General features: G+C 38.3%; 1 protein-coding gene across 4 annotated transcripts in view; it reads right to left on the bottom strand.

Moving 5' to 3' along the window:
* Positions 1–16: 16 nt before the first annotated feature.
* Positions 17–14,462, bottom strand: part of krt222 (keratin 222) — a 31,393-nt gene continuing 16,947 nt past the window's right edge. For all 4 annotated transcript variants that reach the window (XM_032562678.1, XM_032562679.1, XM_032562680.1 and 1 more), the window contains 6 exons: positions 13,095–13,367; positions 9,021–9,146; positions 7,473–7,693; positions 5,278–5,498; positions 5,087–5,189; positions 17–3,365 (listed from right to left, as the gene is read on the bottom strand). In XM_032562678.1, the coding sequence (XP_032418569.1) occupies positions 3,152–3,365; positions 5,087–5,189; positions 5,278–5,498; positions 7,473–7,693; positions 9,021–9,146; positions 13,095–13,367 (1,158 nt within the window). In that variant the 3' untranslated portion in view covers positions 17–3,151. The remainder of the gene's footprint in view (positions 3,366–5,086; positions 5,190–5,277; positions 5,499–7,472; positions 7,694–9,020; positions 9,147–13,094; positions 13,368–14,462) is intronic.

Below are 14,462 nucleotides of genomic sequence, written 5' to 3'. Positions count from 1 at the left end.
AAGACAAACACACCAGTCAGCACATTTTCTCTTTATTTGAAATGATAAACCTCTAGTGTGCTTCTTGAAGCAGAGCAAAAATCAAGCACAGGACTGCATAGACAGGATAAATTCAGGTATTTTAAACCACCCTTGAAGGACCTAAACATACTGCCTACAGGTCCGAATTTTATTTTTCAAAACATCTTTGGGGCTTAACTCAAAACTTAGCATAAAAACTTAAAATCTAAGGAGGCACAAATACAGTATGATGGATTCATTGCAGAGGTAAATCTTAATAAACGCTGTCCTCTATTGGTGAAAATGGGGAAGCGAAATTCTCAGAGAAACACATTGTAAGTGATAAAAGCAGCGCTGCTGTTAGGATCACAGTGGTACATTATATCTACATTATCAGTCTGAGAATTACCTGCATTCACAAAGGACCACCAAAGTGCTCCAACTCTGGATATTTTTCAGTGCAGACGTTCTTACGTGCTGTGTGGGTTTGCAGTGCAACGTGTTTCAGGACTGTAAGAAAATCACTGGGTTAGGAAATTCACAGGGCTGGAAATATTTCAGTCAGAGCCACTATGATATGATGGGACTATCTCAAACTCTCCATCTTTTCCCAACCAAACTACCAATCAGGCCGAATTACTGTATCTAGGAAGATGAATTACAAAAATTAAATCAGCTAATTTTTCTCAGTCAGCTCTTTGTCCAACTCCATTTTGTCTACTTCAGTTAGTAAAGCAGTTATTTTTAACATTACCTAACTTTTCAAACCAAACAGGATAATAAATATTCATCCTTAACCTGGTACTCAATGAAGCAGAAATAACACACACAAAAAGATCTTCTAAATTAAAACACACATGTAGATTTAGATATAAGCAGTAGTTCTCACTGTTAGCCTTTGCAGTCAAAACCTAAGCGCAAATGTCATATTTTAGAGGCAGGTTTATCAAGGCAGGTAAAAGCATGTTTCCTGTCTGATGTGAGCAGAGAAAATATTGCTTTCTTGACAATAAATACCAGTCAAATGTGTGTGTGGTTGCTTAGTAGCAGATCTCTTCTATGCCACCAAAAGAAATCTTTCCATTTGAAATACTTTAATTAGCTGCAACTGTGACTTGTTTTTTCTCATTCATTTGTCTGAGCCAAATGAATGGCAGAGTATATACAGAGTGTATACCAGAATATTAATGCCACCTACAGTATATTTAAGTAGTGTTGTTCTACAAAACTGAAGTGATAGAAGAAACTGTAGAGTTTGAAAGGTGTGACAGACATATTTAAGATAACTTTTGGGAAGTTATATTATGTGAGGTTAGGACGGACTGGGAGTAAAACATGGACTGATTATATGAAGAAACATTAGATATTAATACTGCAGTGGGCTGCAGAGTGACAGTTATTATCATTGCTGCCTTATAGCAAGAAATTTATGGGTTTGAATTTCTGCCTGGGGTCTTTCTGTCTGGGCTTATGTGGTGATTAGTAAGACTTTCTGCTGTTTAGTAAGACAGTGATTAGTAAGACTTTCTTCCATTCACTAATCCAATGTTTTCCATAACCACTGCACTGTTTACTTATATAAGTATAATGCTGACAGTGGAAAAAGAGGATGCAAATGGCTGTATACTTCAGAGTAAAACTGCTGGTAAGAACTGAAGCATGACGTCTACCTGAATGTTGAGAGAAATTTTGTATTTGTATTTTCTTTTACCTTTTTTGCTACTTTTGACATGAAAACAAATAGAACTATCAAGAGCTATAAGTCTGAACTCAGTTAAAAAAGAAAGTATTCAAAATTATGATGCAATCACTTTGATCATTTCAACATTGTGGTATTTTCTGGGCCAAGTCAGTACAAGAGTCAGATAAAGACAAACTGAAATCTGACCCTGTTGTGTTTTTTTGGTGTGTGCTACTATAACCTCTAAGGCTGGCCTGCTCTTATGTAACAATGCATCATCCCTAAAGAGTGATTGGATGCAATCTTAAATATTTCAGACATTTATGTTTTAATAATCTTACTATATTTTGAGGTTGTATTTATTTTATTAAACCAAAATTTACTCGTTTTTTTCACAATTTTACAATTTACTGTCTAATTGATTCACCGTTTCCCTTAAATTGAACTGCAGTGAGTAGAGCTGTAAAGATTAGTGATGGAAATCACACAATGACCAAGGACATAGTGACACTACACTGCAAAAAATTATAAGTGGATAAAACGAAGCATTGCAGTTTCTATATTTGTTATTCTATAGCTAAAGTCAACTTTCTCTTTCCTGGCTCGTTACATTCCTGCTTACCTTCACAAATAGCAGGAAACTTTGTTTAGATGGTTTTATGTTATTGATTATTATGACTATTCTTCATTCAAAAATATCACTGACTCAATCACAGAAAGAAGGTAGGTAACATTTTGTCCCTATCTTATGAAGAATAGAAGTGTACTTGTTCAGCTCTAATTTTTATATAGGTGACAAAACATTTATATAATCTTGTGAAAAGAACCCTAAAGCATCACTGTTTAGATTATGACTTTTGAAATAAAATAAATCTGAAAATAAAAAGGTCTTAGCTTTGTTTGCTGGTGACATACGCAATAAAATAAAATAAAAACGTGCAAAATTCAGTCACTTCTATAATTTTCATACAGTCCTGTAGTGAAAATTCACCACTTAAATGCACCCTCTGGTAGTTTGTAGCTGCTTGAACAAGTCTGCTTTCAATAGTCTCCTCCTACCTTCACGTAGAGTTTAACTGGGATTAAATGTCAGTGTTAGTCTGTAATACCTATTATGCAGCAAAGGCTGAAAAAGTGAGAGACACTTTCTCTTTGTCTAAGCCGATGACGTAAGGTTATGCTTTAAATGTTACTGCAGAGAATATAAATCTCTCCGGCTCTATTGAAACGGTCACCACAAAAGCCTCCTTTTATAACACTTAACCTGCCACAACCCGTATCCGACAGGTAAATTCAGTCATGAGCTGTGATGCTAAGCTTAGTAAATGTTGCATTTGAAAGCATGATGGCAATGGATGGTTGCAGCCCAGAGTTCGGGGATCGCTGCAGTTCCATTTGCATCCTCGACACCTCTGGCATCACCACATACCGCTACGAACTGGTAATAACTGTGTACTTAAAGCACGAGAGTCACTGTGTGATGGTGGAGATGCTGCGGGACCGTTTCATGATAAGACGAACCTCCACGTCGGGGAGGCTGTCCTGTTTGGTTTGGCCACAGCCCTCGTCTGCTGCAGCCATGTGCAAGTCGAAGCGCAGTGACACAGACTTCTTCCTCAGTTTGGGGTTCCCTCTGAAGAAGGAGCCCTCCCACTGCTTTATCACCTTGTCAATCTTCTCTGTCCTGCGAGCAGATTGTGACAAGAAAAGATCACGCAGTCATTTACTGCACAGAATGTTCGAACAATAAGGGAGAGACAGGAAGCTATTGTGGGACTTGTGCCTGTTTGAAGTCATTAAACATAGTTTGTAGTTCTTTTCCTGTTCACACGTACAGAACAAGCATGAAGAACAACTATGTGCAAAGCTAATTGTGGTAGTATTTTGAATCTTTCATGTATGAGATCTTATTCAGTCACTTTGGGAAGGAAAATGTTCATCGGTCAGCTGCGATCTGACTGAGTGGTAAACAACATTTAGCTTTTCTGCTCAGTGTCTTGGTCTTCATGAAGCTGTTTGATCATTAATATCCTGTGACAAGAGGTTAACCTGCACACAGATGAACTTAAATTAGGTGATTTCTGATAGTAAGTGACTGCACAGGAGTTTACTTATGGGCTTCAGAGTAAGGGGGCCTGAATAGAAATGTATATTTCACTTTATAGATTTATACTTGTAACATATATTTTATACGGTGTATTATTGTTCTACATTTCACAGTTATACCCCACGTTGCAGTGGTAAATTACATAAAATATGAATAAAACACACAGAACTTTATGAGTGTAATGGGACAGGATGTAAAGATGTTCAAAGGGTTTGAATACTTCCCAAAAACACTTTATGTACCAGCAAAGTTTTATAGATTTAAGAATAACTAATTAGAATAATAAATAATACCACTAGGATTTTCTATGGGCTATAAAGGTTATAAAAATAACCTGGTCAGGTTGATTTAGAAAAGCAAAAATATCTTCCAAAATCAGACAAAAGCAAACACTGAAAAAACCATTTGAAAGACGAGGCTTTTATAAATAGTAAAGAACTACTGAGTATGATCCTTTTAAAAGATTAGATCAGATTTCTTGGAGAAATAATGGCTTCTGACAGTTAGATCAGTAAAGCTGATGTGCTTTAAGCCATGGTCTATACCTACATCAAGCATTGCCATCCTAAATGACAGTGCCTCTAAGCCTTCTGATGACAACATGATGCCTCCTAATTTGCAGTATTATCAACAGATGCTTAAAACATGAGAGGTGTTTGTCGTACAGTGAGCAGATATTTACAGACAGCGCCAAAGTTAGCTAAAATTACAAGTGAGTCAGCTCCTATGCAGTTTTCCCCTTCAGCATAATGTCAGAGTGTCTGAAGCTTTTAGACTTTTTGTGTCTCCTGGACCTGAAGCATACAAAAATATTCCTCCCATGTCTCGTCCAATAATAACAATGCACCACACCCTGAAAGCCTGCACACCAGGCATGCGTCTCCACATCAAACACAAACCAACACTGCAGCAAAGTTCCCATGATACACCGTGATGAGTTACTCACGAGAACCTACGACGCCGATTCACTGTTTTATTGCGTGTGACTCGTTGGAGGTTGTATAGATGGTAAGCCCTTGCCTGCTGGAGCAGATGTTGCTTGGGTGTGAGAGGAATGATGTGCTAATGTGTGAAAAACGCTTGCGATTAAAAACTGGCAGCAAACAGGTGGTTTGTTTCCATGAGATAAGGAGAGCGAGACAGTGTTATTTTGAAGGTATTTGTCTGGATGATGTAGAGCAGCCTGTTTCACAGAGATACAATTAGTGCTTACTGCTAAAGAAAAACCGCCCACATTTCAGCCTGAGGCACAGCTGCTGACAGCAGGTCAATGGGGGCGAGAGAAGATCAATACTTACTCAATGGTGCCGTGACCTTCTGCGCTCTCCCGCACCACGTTGCCCTGAAGAATCTCCTGAGTCTTTACAGTGGACAGTGGCAAGTCCTTATCCTGCTCCGGCTCTACGGAAAGACATCCATGACACACCATAAGTAAGCATGGTTGTGATAAGGTTCTGTGTATGTGTTTGTGTGTGTGTGTGTGTCCTACCTGTGAGTATCACAAGGCTTTGCTGCCTGTACAGCTTGCTCTTCTTCAGTCCATTGTCAGCAGGAAGGAGAGACGGGATGTCAGGCAGAGGTTCAGATTTTGGTTCATCCGGAGTGACAGCAGAGTCACTGAAGCTGTTTTCCAACTCATTTTCTTTTGGCTCCGTCACAGGAGACCTCCAGGGCCGCAGAACCAACGGATGGGCACGACGACTGACGTACCTGCAGATACGAAGATTCATGGTAGCCAAAACAGAAAAAAAGGCCTTTTTTCTAATTGTCAGGTCTGCAAGTAGAACTATTAAGAATTAAAAGTAAAACAAAAAAAAAATCATTATGCACCAAATTTTTAACATGTTATTTGCTCTAATATTTATTGAAAGGCTGTGACTTATGGTAAAATGTAACATCAGTTAAATCTGAAACAACCTAATGTTCTCCAAAAGAAAAACAACAGCAAAAGGAAGTTGAAATTTGTTATGTTGTTGTCGAACTCTAACCCCAAACTTAACAGAGTAGAGCATAACTGGGAGGTGGAAAAAAAAGATAAATGCTTCTCAAAATGTTTAACAAATAAAAATGTGAAAAGTATGACATGCTTCTTTACTCATGATCTGAGACAAAACTAAGCAGAACCACCTTTTGCTGCAGGACTCTATGAGCTATGAGCACCTACAGTCTGAAATCTGTCACTTTTTATTTGCGAAATAATTGCAAAGCGTACAAACGAACAAATAATGTTTCGATCTGAACTATTCCAGTTGGAAGATGGAGGTATTCAAATGTTTTCCTTCAGTTAATTAATTTAATCTGATCTCAATAGAAACCAGTGAAGTCAGATCTTGAGAAAGGAAATCGCAGATGTGTCAGATGTTTTCATGAATGTGTTACAGCAAACGGATACATTCAAAAATTATACATTCATTTTTGTGCGGCTGTGAAGGATTAAGGCTGGAAAAAGAAAAAGAAAGCATTCAGTCCAGTTTTCATCTTTGCAGAATGGTTCACTTATTTTCAAAGGAAAGTTTAATAAGAAGCATATAAGAAAATGGAGGAAAAGTTCCAAATTCTTCCCAGTTGATCCGCAGATGCACCCAAAAGAACATCTCACCAAATTATTTTTCACACAGTTGCTGGGTTCTGTTCTCTATCTTAGAGAGTTAATAATGACAGCTGGGAATGAACAGCACCACTACACTAATTTCTTTACTATAGTAAAGAAATATAACGCTTCATGCTTCAATATGAGACTTTTTGGAAAATCATTTGCATCCATTACATATGCACTGAGCGTTGTGCAGTGTGTAAAATGCTTCAGTGGGAAACTCGTGTTTTTACAAGGATTCATGTGTGTTTTCTTTGGCGTGAGCCACTCGGGTGCCACCCTTCTCCAACAATCAGATGTCCTCTCCATCACCTCTACCCGACCCATAGCATCTACTGGCGGCATAAAATTAAATGGTTTTCCTCAATTACGTGACAATTACAAAGCTCGGAAAGGTGCGGCTTGTGCCAGAGTCCTCTACACCTTTCATTGTCCAAATTTCTTGAGAAGATAATTGAAGCCCTTGCTAAATACTGTAAAATAAAACAGGTTGATGCTAGCAGAAAGACAGATCATACAGCTGTCTGGAGTCTTTGATCTTGTTTGATTAAAACTCACTTTAAGCTAATTGATAGGTTTCTGAACCAATGTTGTGATTACCTTATTCATTGTTTGTGATTTCTTCACTGACTTAGTTTCTAGCCAGTGTCATATTATCTGAGCATACAGGAGTGTCTGTGTTTCAACCTGCAACCATTACACATTTTCACTCTCAACTCGGACGGCTTCTGCATGATCCGAGTCACAAAGAGCTGCTTTCACTAATCCTAACACGTAAAGAGCTGTGTTTGACTTCTTTTGGTGAAAGAAACAATAATGAGATAATTTTGTTGACTTTGTTAGGAGGAGCCGAAGATTAACTTCCTGCTGTATTCATGTCAACTAAGTGGGTTTAAAGGCTTGTGTTTACATAAAGACTTTGTCATAAAATGAGGTGTATGATTTTTTTTCTCTGTCTACTGTTCCAGGAAATGATTCTCAATTAAAAGCGCAAAGCAGGAATGTTCATGCCAGAACCACAAAATTCCCATTGAGGAATTCCTTCCTGGTTCCTCTGAAGTTCCACCTCCCTTCCTGCGTCTCACACTCACCTGCCCTCTTCTCGCTCCAGAAGCTGTCGATAAGTGGTAATCTCACGCTCTAGCCTCATCTTGGTGTTCAGCAGCTGGCTGTGGCGCTGGCGTTGGGTGGCCAAGCCGCTCCTCACCTGTTCCAGCTCGCTCTCCAGCCCGACGATCACCTGCGAGAGGTCGTGCAGCTGGCTTGTGTACAGCTCCTGGGTGTGCTGCAGCGAACACTCCAGGCCTTTCTCCTGGAGACCGGAAAACAATAAACGTAATTGATTCTGTGGCAGAAAACACTGCACATCAGCCTGAACACACCATCCCCATGGTAAAACATGGCGATGGTGGTTGCAACTTGCTCAGAAAACTGTTGCTAGACTGTCTCTGAGGCCTACAAGGCCTTTAAAACCACCACTGAAGTTTTTTCTCATCTACAAACAACACCACACAGAATCTTCTTTGAAAACTTGCAAACGTAATCATCATGTACTGTAGATTTGCATCTGGCCTGTATGATGTCTAGTTTGGCTGACATCAAATAACCAGCAGCTGTTTTGCATTTCACCAACACTGACCTCAAAGCCCCTTTGTTGTGACTCCTGGGAAAGAAATATTAAAGTTGAACACACCACTTTGTTAGCTCCAGAGGGACTCAATAATTTTTGGCAAAATGAATTGATAGTTTACTTGTTATGTAATTCAGTTAAATATTTTAATAATCTCAAACAAAAATTTTACATTCTATATCTAAGCTTCTCCAAAGAGTGTTGGTAGATAGTTAGCCCTACATAATTAAGCAAAAAATTTGAGAACAGGGCAATGCTTGCAGAAGTTCAAGTCATTGTTAGATCAGCATCTAATCATTCTGGTCAGTGTTATTAGATTGATATCCAGAATGGTTTAAGATCATGTTTGTGTTAAGTCTTGCATTTTATAAATACAGGATTATACTAAAGATTCCAATTTTAATCTATAAGAAAAATTGCTGATGTCAAAAATTATCCTCAGTTTAACAAATATTAACACACAATGAGCCTGAAGAAAAAAACCCATTAAAATCATCTGACTCACTTAATATCTTTTTCTTTAAATTTCAGTTTTTGGATCACTTGACACCACATAACTTTTGTTTTTGCTATATAACTTTAACAGAGGAACATTAATTTCTTGGCTCTTTGAAACCTTGTGTGCAAACAAATGCAGGATGCACGTAGCTAAATATGTAACTGTTGTCTGTCTCATACATTAAATTACTCTAGATTATTTTTAATACTATTTTCAGAACAGCCACATTTCTGTATTTTTGTAACCTAGATTCATGCAGAAAAAATCCATGGGAAAAAAAAGAAGATAAGATTAATGTAAAAATGTTGTATGCGTTGGAAAACAATTACCAGAAAAGAAAAGTTTTCACTGTTACTTGACTAGAACATGCAAAGACGATTGTATTCTTTGACCTGTCAGAGTGATGTTTTTTTGTTTGTTTTTTCTTTCAAACAAAAGTGACATCTAAGATTTTTCATGTGTTATCAGTGCAGTGGCTGGGTGTGGTGATGAGTGATGAGTTTATCTCACCAAAGCATGCAGGGTTTCAATCTCCACCTGCAGGGAGCGCCACTGCTTCCTGGCCTCAGCAAGCTCAGCCCGTGCCTCCTTCAGCGCAGCTCCTCCAAGGCTCACCTGCGCCCATGCTGCCTCCTCCTATATGATGGACGAAGGGTCATATGGTACAGTTGGCAAGAACAATGCAACGTACACACAGTCTCAGCGCTGAGGTGGTTTTTATGTAACAATCAGGGTCCAAACTGTACTAAATTCTTGAGCTTAGTGTGACAATGCTTAAACTAAAGAAGAAAAGCCTGTTTTTCTTTTGAAGCCACACCTTGTTGGTAAGTGTTTTTTTTTTAATCCCTGCTGGCATTCAGCCAAGGGTTGAAGAGGAGACGGGTGGCGACGTTGGCAGTGTGGATTTCAGGTTTGGGCAAACAGACAACAGAGCAGACACCCAGGCCTGCGTGTATACACAGCTGCACCGCGCTGTCACGCCGTACAGCTGTTAGGCATTCCTCACCATAGCCTTTAAACGCAGTCAAGCATTGAGGCTGCTTGTTGTTATTCAAATATTTTTACAGCAACAAAAAACCCCAGAAACTTAAAAGAATCTGAAGTTATGTAAGGCATTTTGTGTTTAATTTCTTCCTCCACCTACGCTTACTACCTGTCTCAACACACAAAACGGTTTTTGAGTCACAGAACAAGCAGGTTTCAGCCATGTTTTCCCATCATCCGCACGTAGTTACTGATAACCCCAGATCCTTCAGATCAGGTCAGGGAGGGGTTTTATTTTCCGGTTGGATCAACATGTAAAAGATATAGATCCTTTACTTCAGCAACTCAACTATTTCTGAAGGACATTTTTATGATGACATATAAATGAAAAAAAATCATGAAAGCTAAAACCAGTTAATACCTATCATTGTTACAGATGGATTAATTTGCCTTGCCAAAAGTGTCACCAAAATAATTTTGAAGTGCTTATTCCTATACTTTCAGCTCATTGCAGTACCATGCAAGCATATTCACAGTCCATGAACCTCTCACATCTCATTTTATTGGTATGTGAAATGATTAGTCAGCACAAAAATCTGAAAAGTGTGGTGTACAATTGTTCTAAACCCCTTTTACTTTGATTCTCCCAAATAAAACAAAGCACGTTATCCAAATAACCTCCCAACTTCTTTAAAAAGTTACCTATTTAATAGATACTGTCACGATGTATGTAATTTAATCTCATTATAAATGCAGCTGTTCTGTGACGGCCTCAGAGGTTTATTAGAGACCATTAGTGATCAATCAGCATCATGAAGATCGGGGAAAAAAGTTGGGTAGAGCTTCAAACCAGAGTTAGAGTACAAAACCATATCCTGAGCTTTGAACATCCCAAAGAGCACTGTACACACCATCTTGTGAAAATATAAGGGAAATTGAAGAACTACTCCTCTACAAAGGTCACCTAGGGAACTACAAAGATTGTTGGCACAGGTCAGAGAATCTGATGACAAAACAACTAATGCTATTATCACAAATTTAGTCCTTATCGCAGAAGAGCGTCATTGTTGAAGAACGCTACAAGAAGTTCCCTCTGCAGTTTGCCACAAGCCGTGCTGGGGACAACAAATATTTGGATAATGTGAAAGTTTACCATCTAATTGCAGCTAAAAGTGATGTTTTGATTATATATAAATGTGTGCCACACTTGAAACTGCTTAAAATACATAACCACTTCTTCTGGTTTGCTACATAAATTCCCAGCCAGATACACTAAATGTGTGGTGGTATTCAAGGTGGATTCATTCTTTGGAAATCCAAAGTATTTAACTCTGATTTATAGTAGATAACGTCTGTGTCCCTTCTGTCATCACATCCAGTTGTGAGTTTATGTGTTTTTGTGAGGATAATTAACAACAGAGAAAATCATTGTACAGAAGCTTGAAAAGATGACATTCACCTATGAACCAGGCTGCCTTGCTTCACAGCTTCTTAACAAAAGTGTCAAGTTTTTTTGTGTGAGATGCCTTGTCTGTGAATTTGTTTTGAAACGCTTCTTAGTTGTTCGCATTTCACTGAGCACAAATCAGCATTTCTGTCTGGCTCACTGCCAATTAGGTGTGGAGAAGTTAAACGTGAAAGTCTAGCCAAGTTAGAGGTTGCTACGAGTGCACACACAACAAAGGATAGAGAAGTTCACTTTAATGCATTTTCTAGAATTTAATCAGAAGTATATTTAAAAATATTGGACTTTATTACATTCAGCGTTCCTTCAATGCGTACTGAGCTTGGCAAAAAGGCTTTCTCTTTTTCTGGTCCCTCCACCTGGAACAGGCGTCAGCAGGACCTGAATCTATCCAAATTGGTCACTCTTGGGGAGTTCAAACTTTTAATAAAGGGATTTAAAAATTTGTCGGCAGGCACTTGCATTTGTTATCAGTGAAAATCCTTCTGTTGACAATGCGTGGTATTGATTTTCAGACGTGTCAAGATTTTCCTGTATAAATATAACAAATGTTTTGTAGAGCCAAATAACTAAAACTATTAAACATTTAAAATCTAAATAAATTACAACCTAATGTCAAATTAAAACATACTATTCTGAAATAAAAAAAGAATCTTTGAAGTAATATCCTCAACATGGGACATGCACGTATATGGATGATGACTCAGCATTTGTATCTGCCCTGTCTGGCAATTTGTCAGACAAATTAGAAAATAAATGGTTATCCTGACAGAAAGAGACTTTTCCGACAGGTATGTTGAATGGGGATATTCAACTTCTCATTGTCATTACAGAGAAAAATTAAGTAAGAGGTTTGCTACAAACGTCCTAATATTACAGATGGGTTTTGTGAAAGTTAACAGATGAAGATTTCTTTCCACTAGTGTTTTGTGTTGGAAACATCTTTTGACATGAGATTATATCACAATTAGAAACTTGGCTTTAAGAGAAAGAACAACGCCAATGCTGAGGGAAACAGAACTTCCTGCCAGAAGATAAGTTGCAGAGTCAGCAGAACGACCACCAACGGTACTGCAGATTGTCATGTTGGACTTTTTCATGTTTGGATAGTTACGTTACGTCATTGTGCAGAAATATGGAAGACATGACAGCCGTGGGAATCGGCAACACTGCTGGTCAAAATTGGGCAGAACATTGCAACATCAATGTAATGCTGCTAGATTTTTACTTTACTTTAAATTTTCACTTACCAATGTGATGAGTTGACTGGGTTCATATCAAAAAGATTTTAATTTCATGGATGATTTGATGTTCCCACTTTATTCTTCCAACGTAATTCTCCTCACTGGATAAATCACCATATAAATGTTTATATGTTCATATTTTATGAATTAAAATTCTAGCTACAGCCATAGCTGTAGCTTTGGTTGTTCTTTTCTTGGCTGCTTATCTTCAATTTTTTTGTCTTACAATCTTTTTAAAATATTTTTTATATGAGCTTCAATTCTAAGCAAAACTAAAATGAAAAGTTTTAAAAACTGTGATTTTGATCACACTGTTTTTTTCTCAAGATGTCTCAGATTAGCAGAAAACTACGCAAAACATCCCAGAGAACTGAATATATACATCTAAAACATCTGGATTATCCTATTAAAAAAAGAATTACATGACCTCTGCTTATAGGATTAGTTGAATAATCATTCCAGACTCAGCTTTTTCTAGCAATACTGAAAAAATACTTGCTTGACTAAGGGGTTGTAAAATATTAGGACAGATTAGGAATGGCTTTTGCTGTAGTTTGATACATATATTTAATGACGATCAGGGGTTATTTACATCACAAGCTAACCACTAATGGACTATACTTCTTTAAGCAGCATTTAATAAGAAGAGTGAGGAGACAAACCATTAAATTCGTTCACAGACCCACAAGAAGTAAAGAACAAACACTGATGATACACAGAGAAAGACAGAGAGCAGCAGCTTTTAAACTCCAAGCCTTTCATCACAGATATCCCACTATCTTCTTGGGGTGATATTTGTCTTAAGGGTGTGTCATGCTGGATTACAGCCAGAAAACCATGGAGAGAGAGAGTGTAAAAAAAATGGGTGAGGATGTGGAAGTGGATGCCTACCTCAGTAACGGCTCCTCTGTGTGTTCTGGAAGCTGCTGCCACTCCTGATCCAGACTGCCTAGGCCCCACCAAGCCGGCAGCTGGATCTGAGGCTGTTCCCAGGACACGGTGTCTCTCAGCCAGGCCAGCAGGTCTGCTCTGGTCGCACTGCGCTCTGATTTGGTCAAAGAGCTGGGTGAGCTCCATCGCTGTGCCATCCTCCTCCTCCCTTCCTGCTGCTGCTAACAGAGCATCGCAGGAGTCGGCCTGCTGCAGCTGCAGAGCCTGGGCTGCCTGGACACAGCCAACCACAGGGGGCAGAAAAGGGAGGGAGGGAGGAGGAAAGGAGATGATGCAAACAGAGTGAATGGTGGCAAGGAGAAAAAAAACACAAATATTAAAAATAATATGGGAATGACAAGGGGAATATAGGAAAAAACAAGCAAAAATGTGAAAAAGAGATTGGGCATGAGTTGAGTAGGAAGCAGATAGAGCATGCAATGCACAGGTAAAGAATTAATAGAGAAACTAAAGGAGAAAGAGAGAGAGAGGCAGATTAGAAGATGCTGTGAACTGTTAAACTCAAAAGAAACACACACACCCAATTATTATGTCGAGGTTGGAACAGTCATAACTCTCCTGTCACGGTTGTAGGTTATAATTACGTGAGGTATCTCAAATGAAAATGCCTTTAATTATTTTAATGCTGCCTAATGAGGGTCATGTAGGGACCACAAATATTTTCTAACAGGGATTCTAATTTTACAATAACATTTATTATGTAAGTTTTCTACTAGATTAGCAACTGTAAGGTTAAAACTGTTAATGTGCTTCAGTAACATGCTAACGCTTGCTATTTTCCCTATAATACAGATAGGAATGTTATCATAAATGTTCTTTCACATTATTTGATACACGATATGTGTAATGAGGGATAAATTACTAATTTTTCAAGGTAAACCACAATTGAAAGACATTCCAATGAGGCTTTTTTTTGTCAGAGTAAATAGTACCTTTTGAAAATAACAATAATATACTTGTCATTAAGTCCACATTTCTGAATTCAACCTGGATTTGAATGCACAAAAGACCCAAACAGAACAACCACAAAGTTATTGGCAGCAGTTTCTGCAATAAATGAGTAGAAAATGGTGAAGTGGTTAACACATCCTCTAGCTGCTCAAGTTCAAACCAACATAACTACAGAAACCTTAGCCACTCAGGCTTAGGTTCTGCATTTGTATGCCTCTTCTAGAGGGTGGAAAAGAAAACTTGGAGGCAAATCAAGCTAATATACATTAACAGTGGAGAAAATAAGCCGTCTCTCTCACAGCTGAGCTGTACCTACGATGATAATGACAGATCTCTTCATTCTTTGTAAGTAAGGAA

This window comes from Xiphophorus hellerii, chromosome 5, assembly GCF_003331165.1.
Source record: "Xiphophorus hellerii strain 12219 chromosome 5, Xiphophorus_hellerii-4.1, whole genome shotgun sequence".
NCBI lineage: Eukaryota > Metazoa > Chordata > Actinopteri > Cyprinodontiformes > Poeciliidae > Xiphophorus > Xiphophorus hellerii.
The sequence above is the reverse complement of the archived record's forward strand: the minus strand, read 5'-3'. Positions and strand labels throughout refer to the sequence as shown.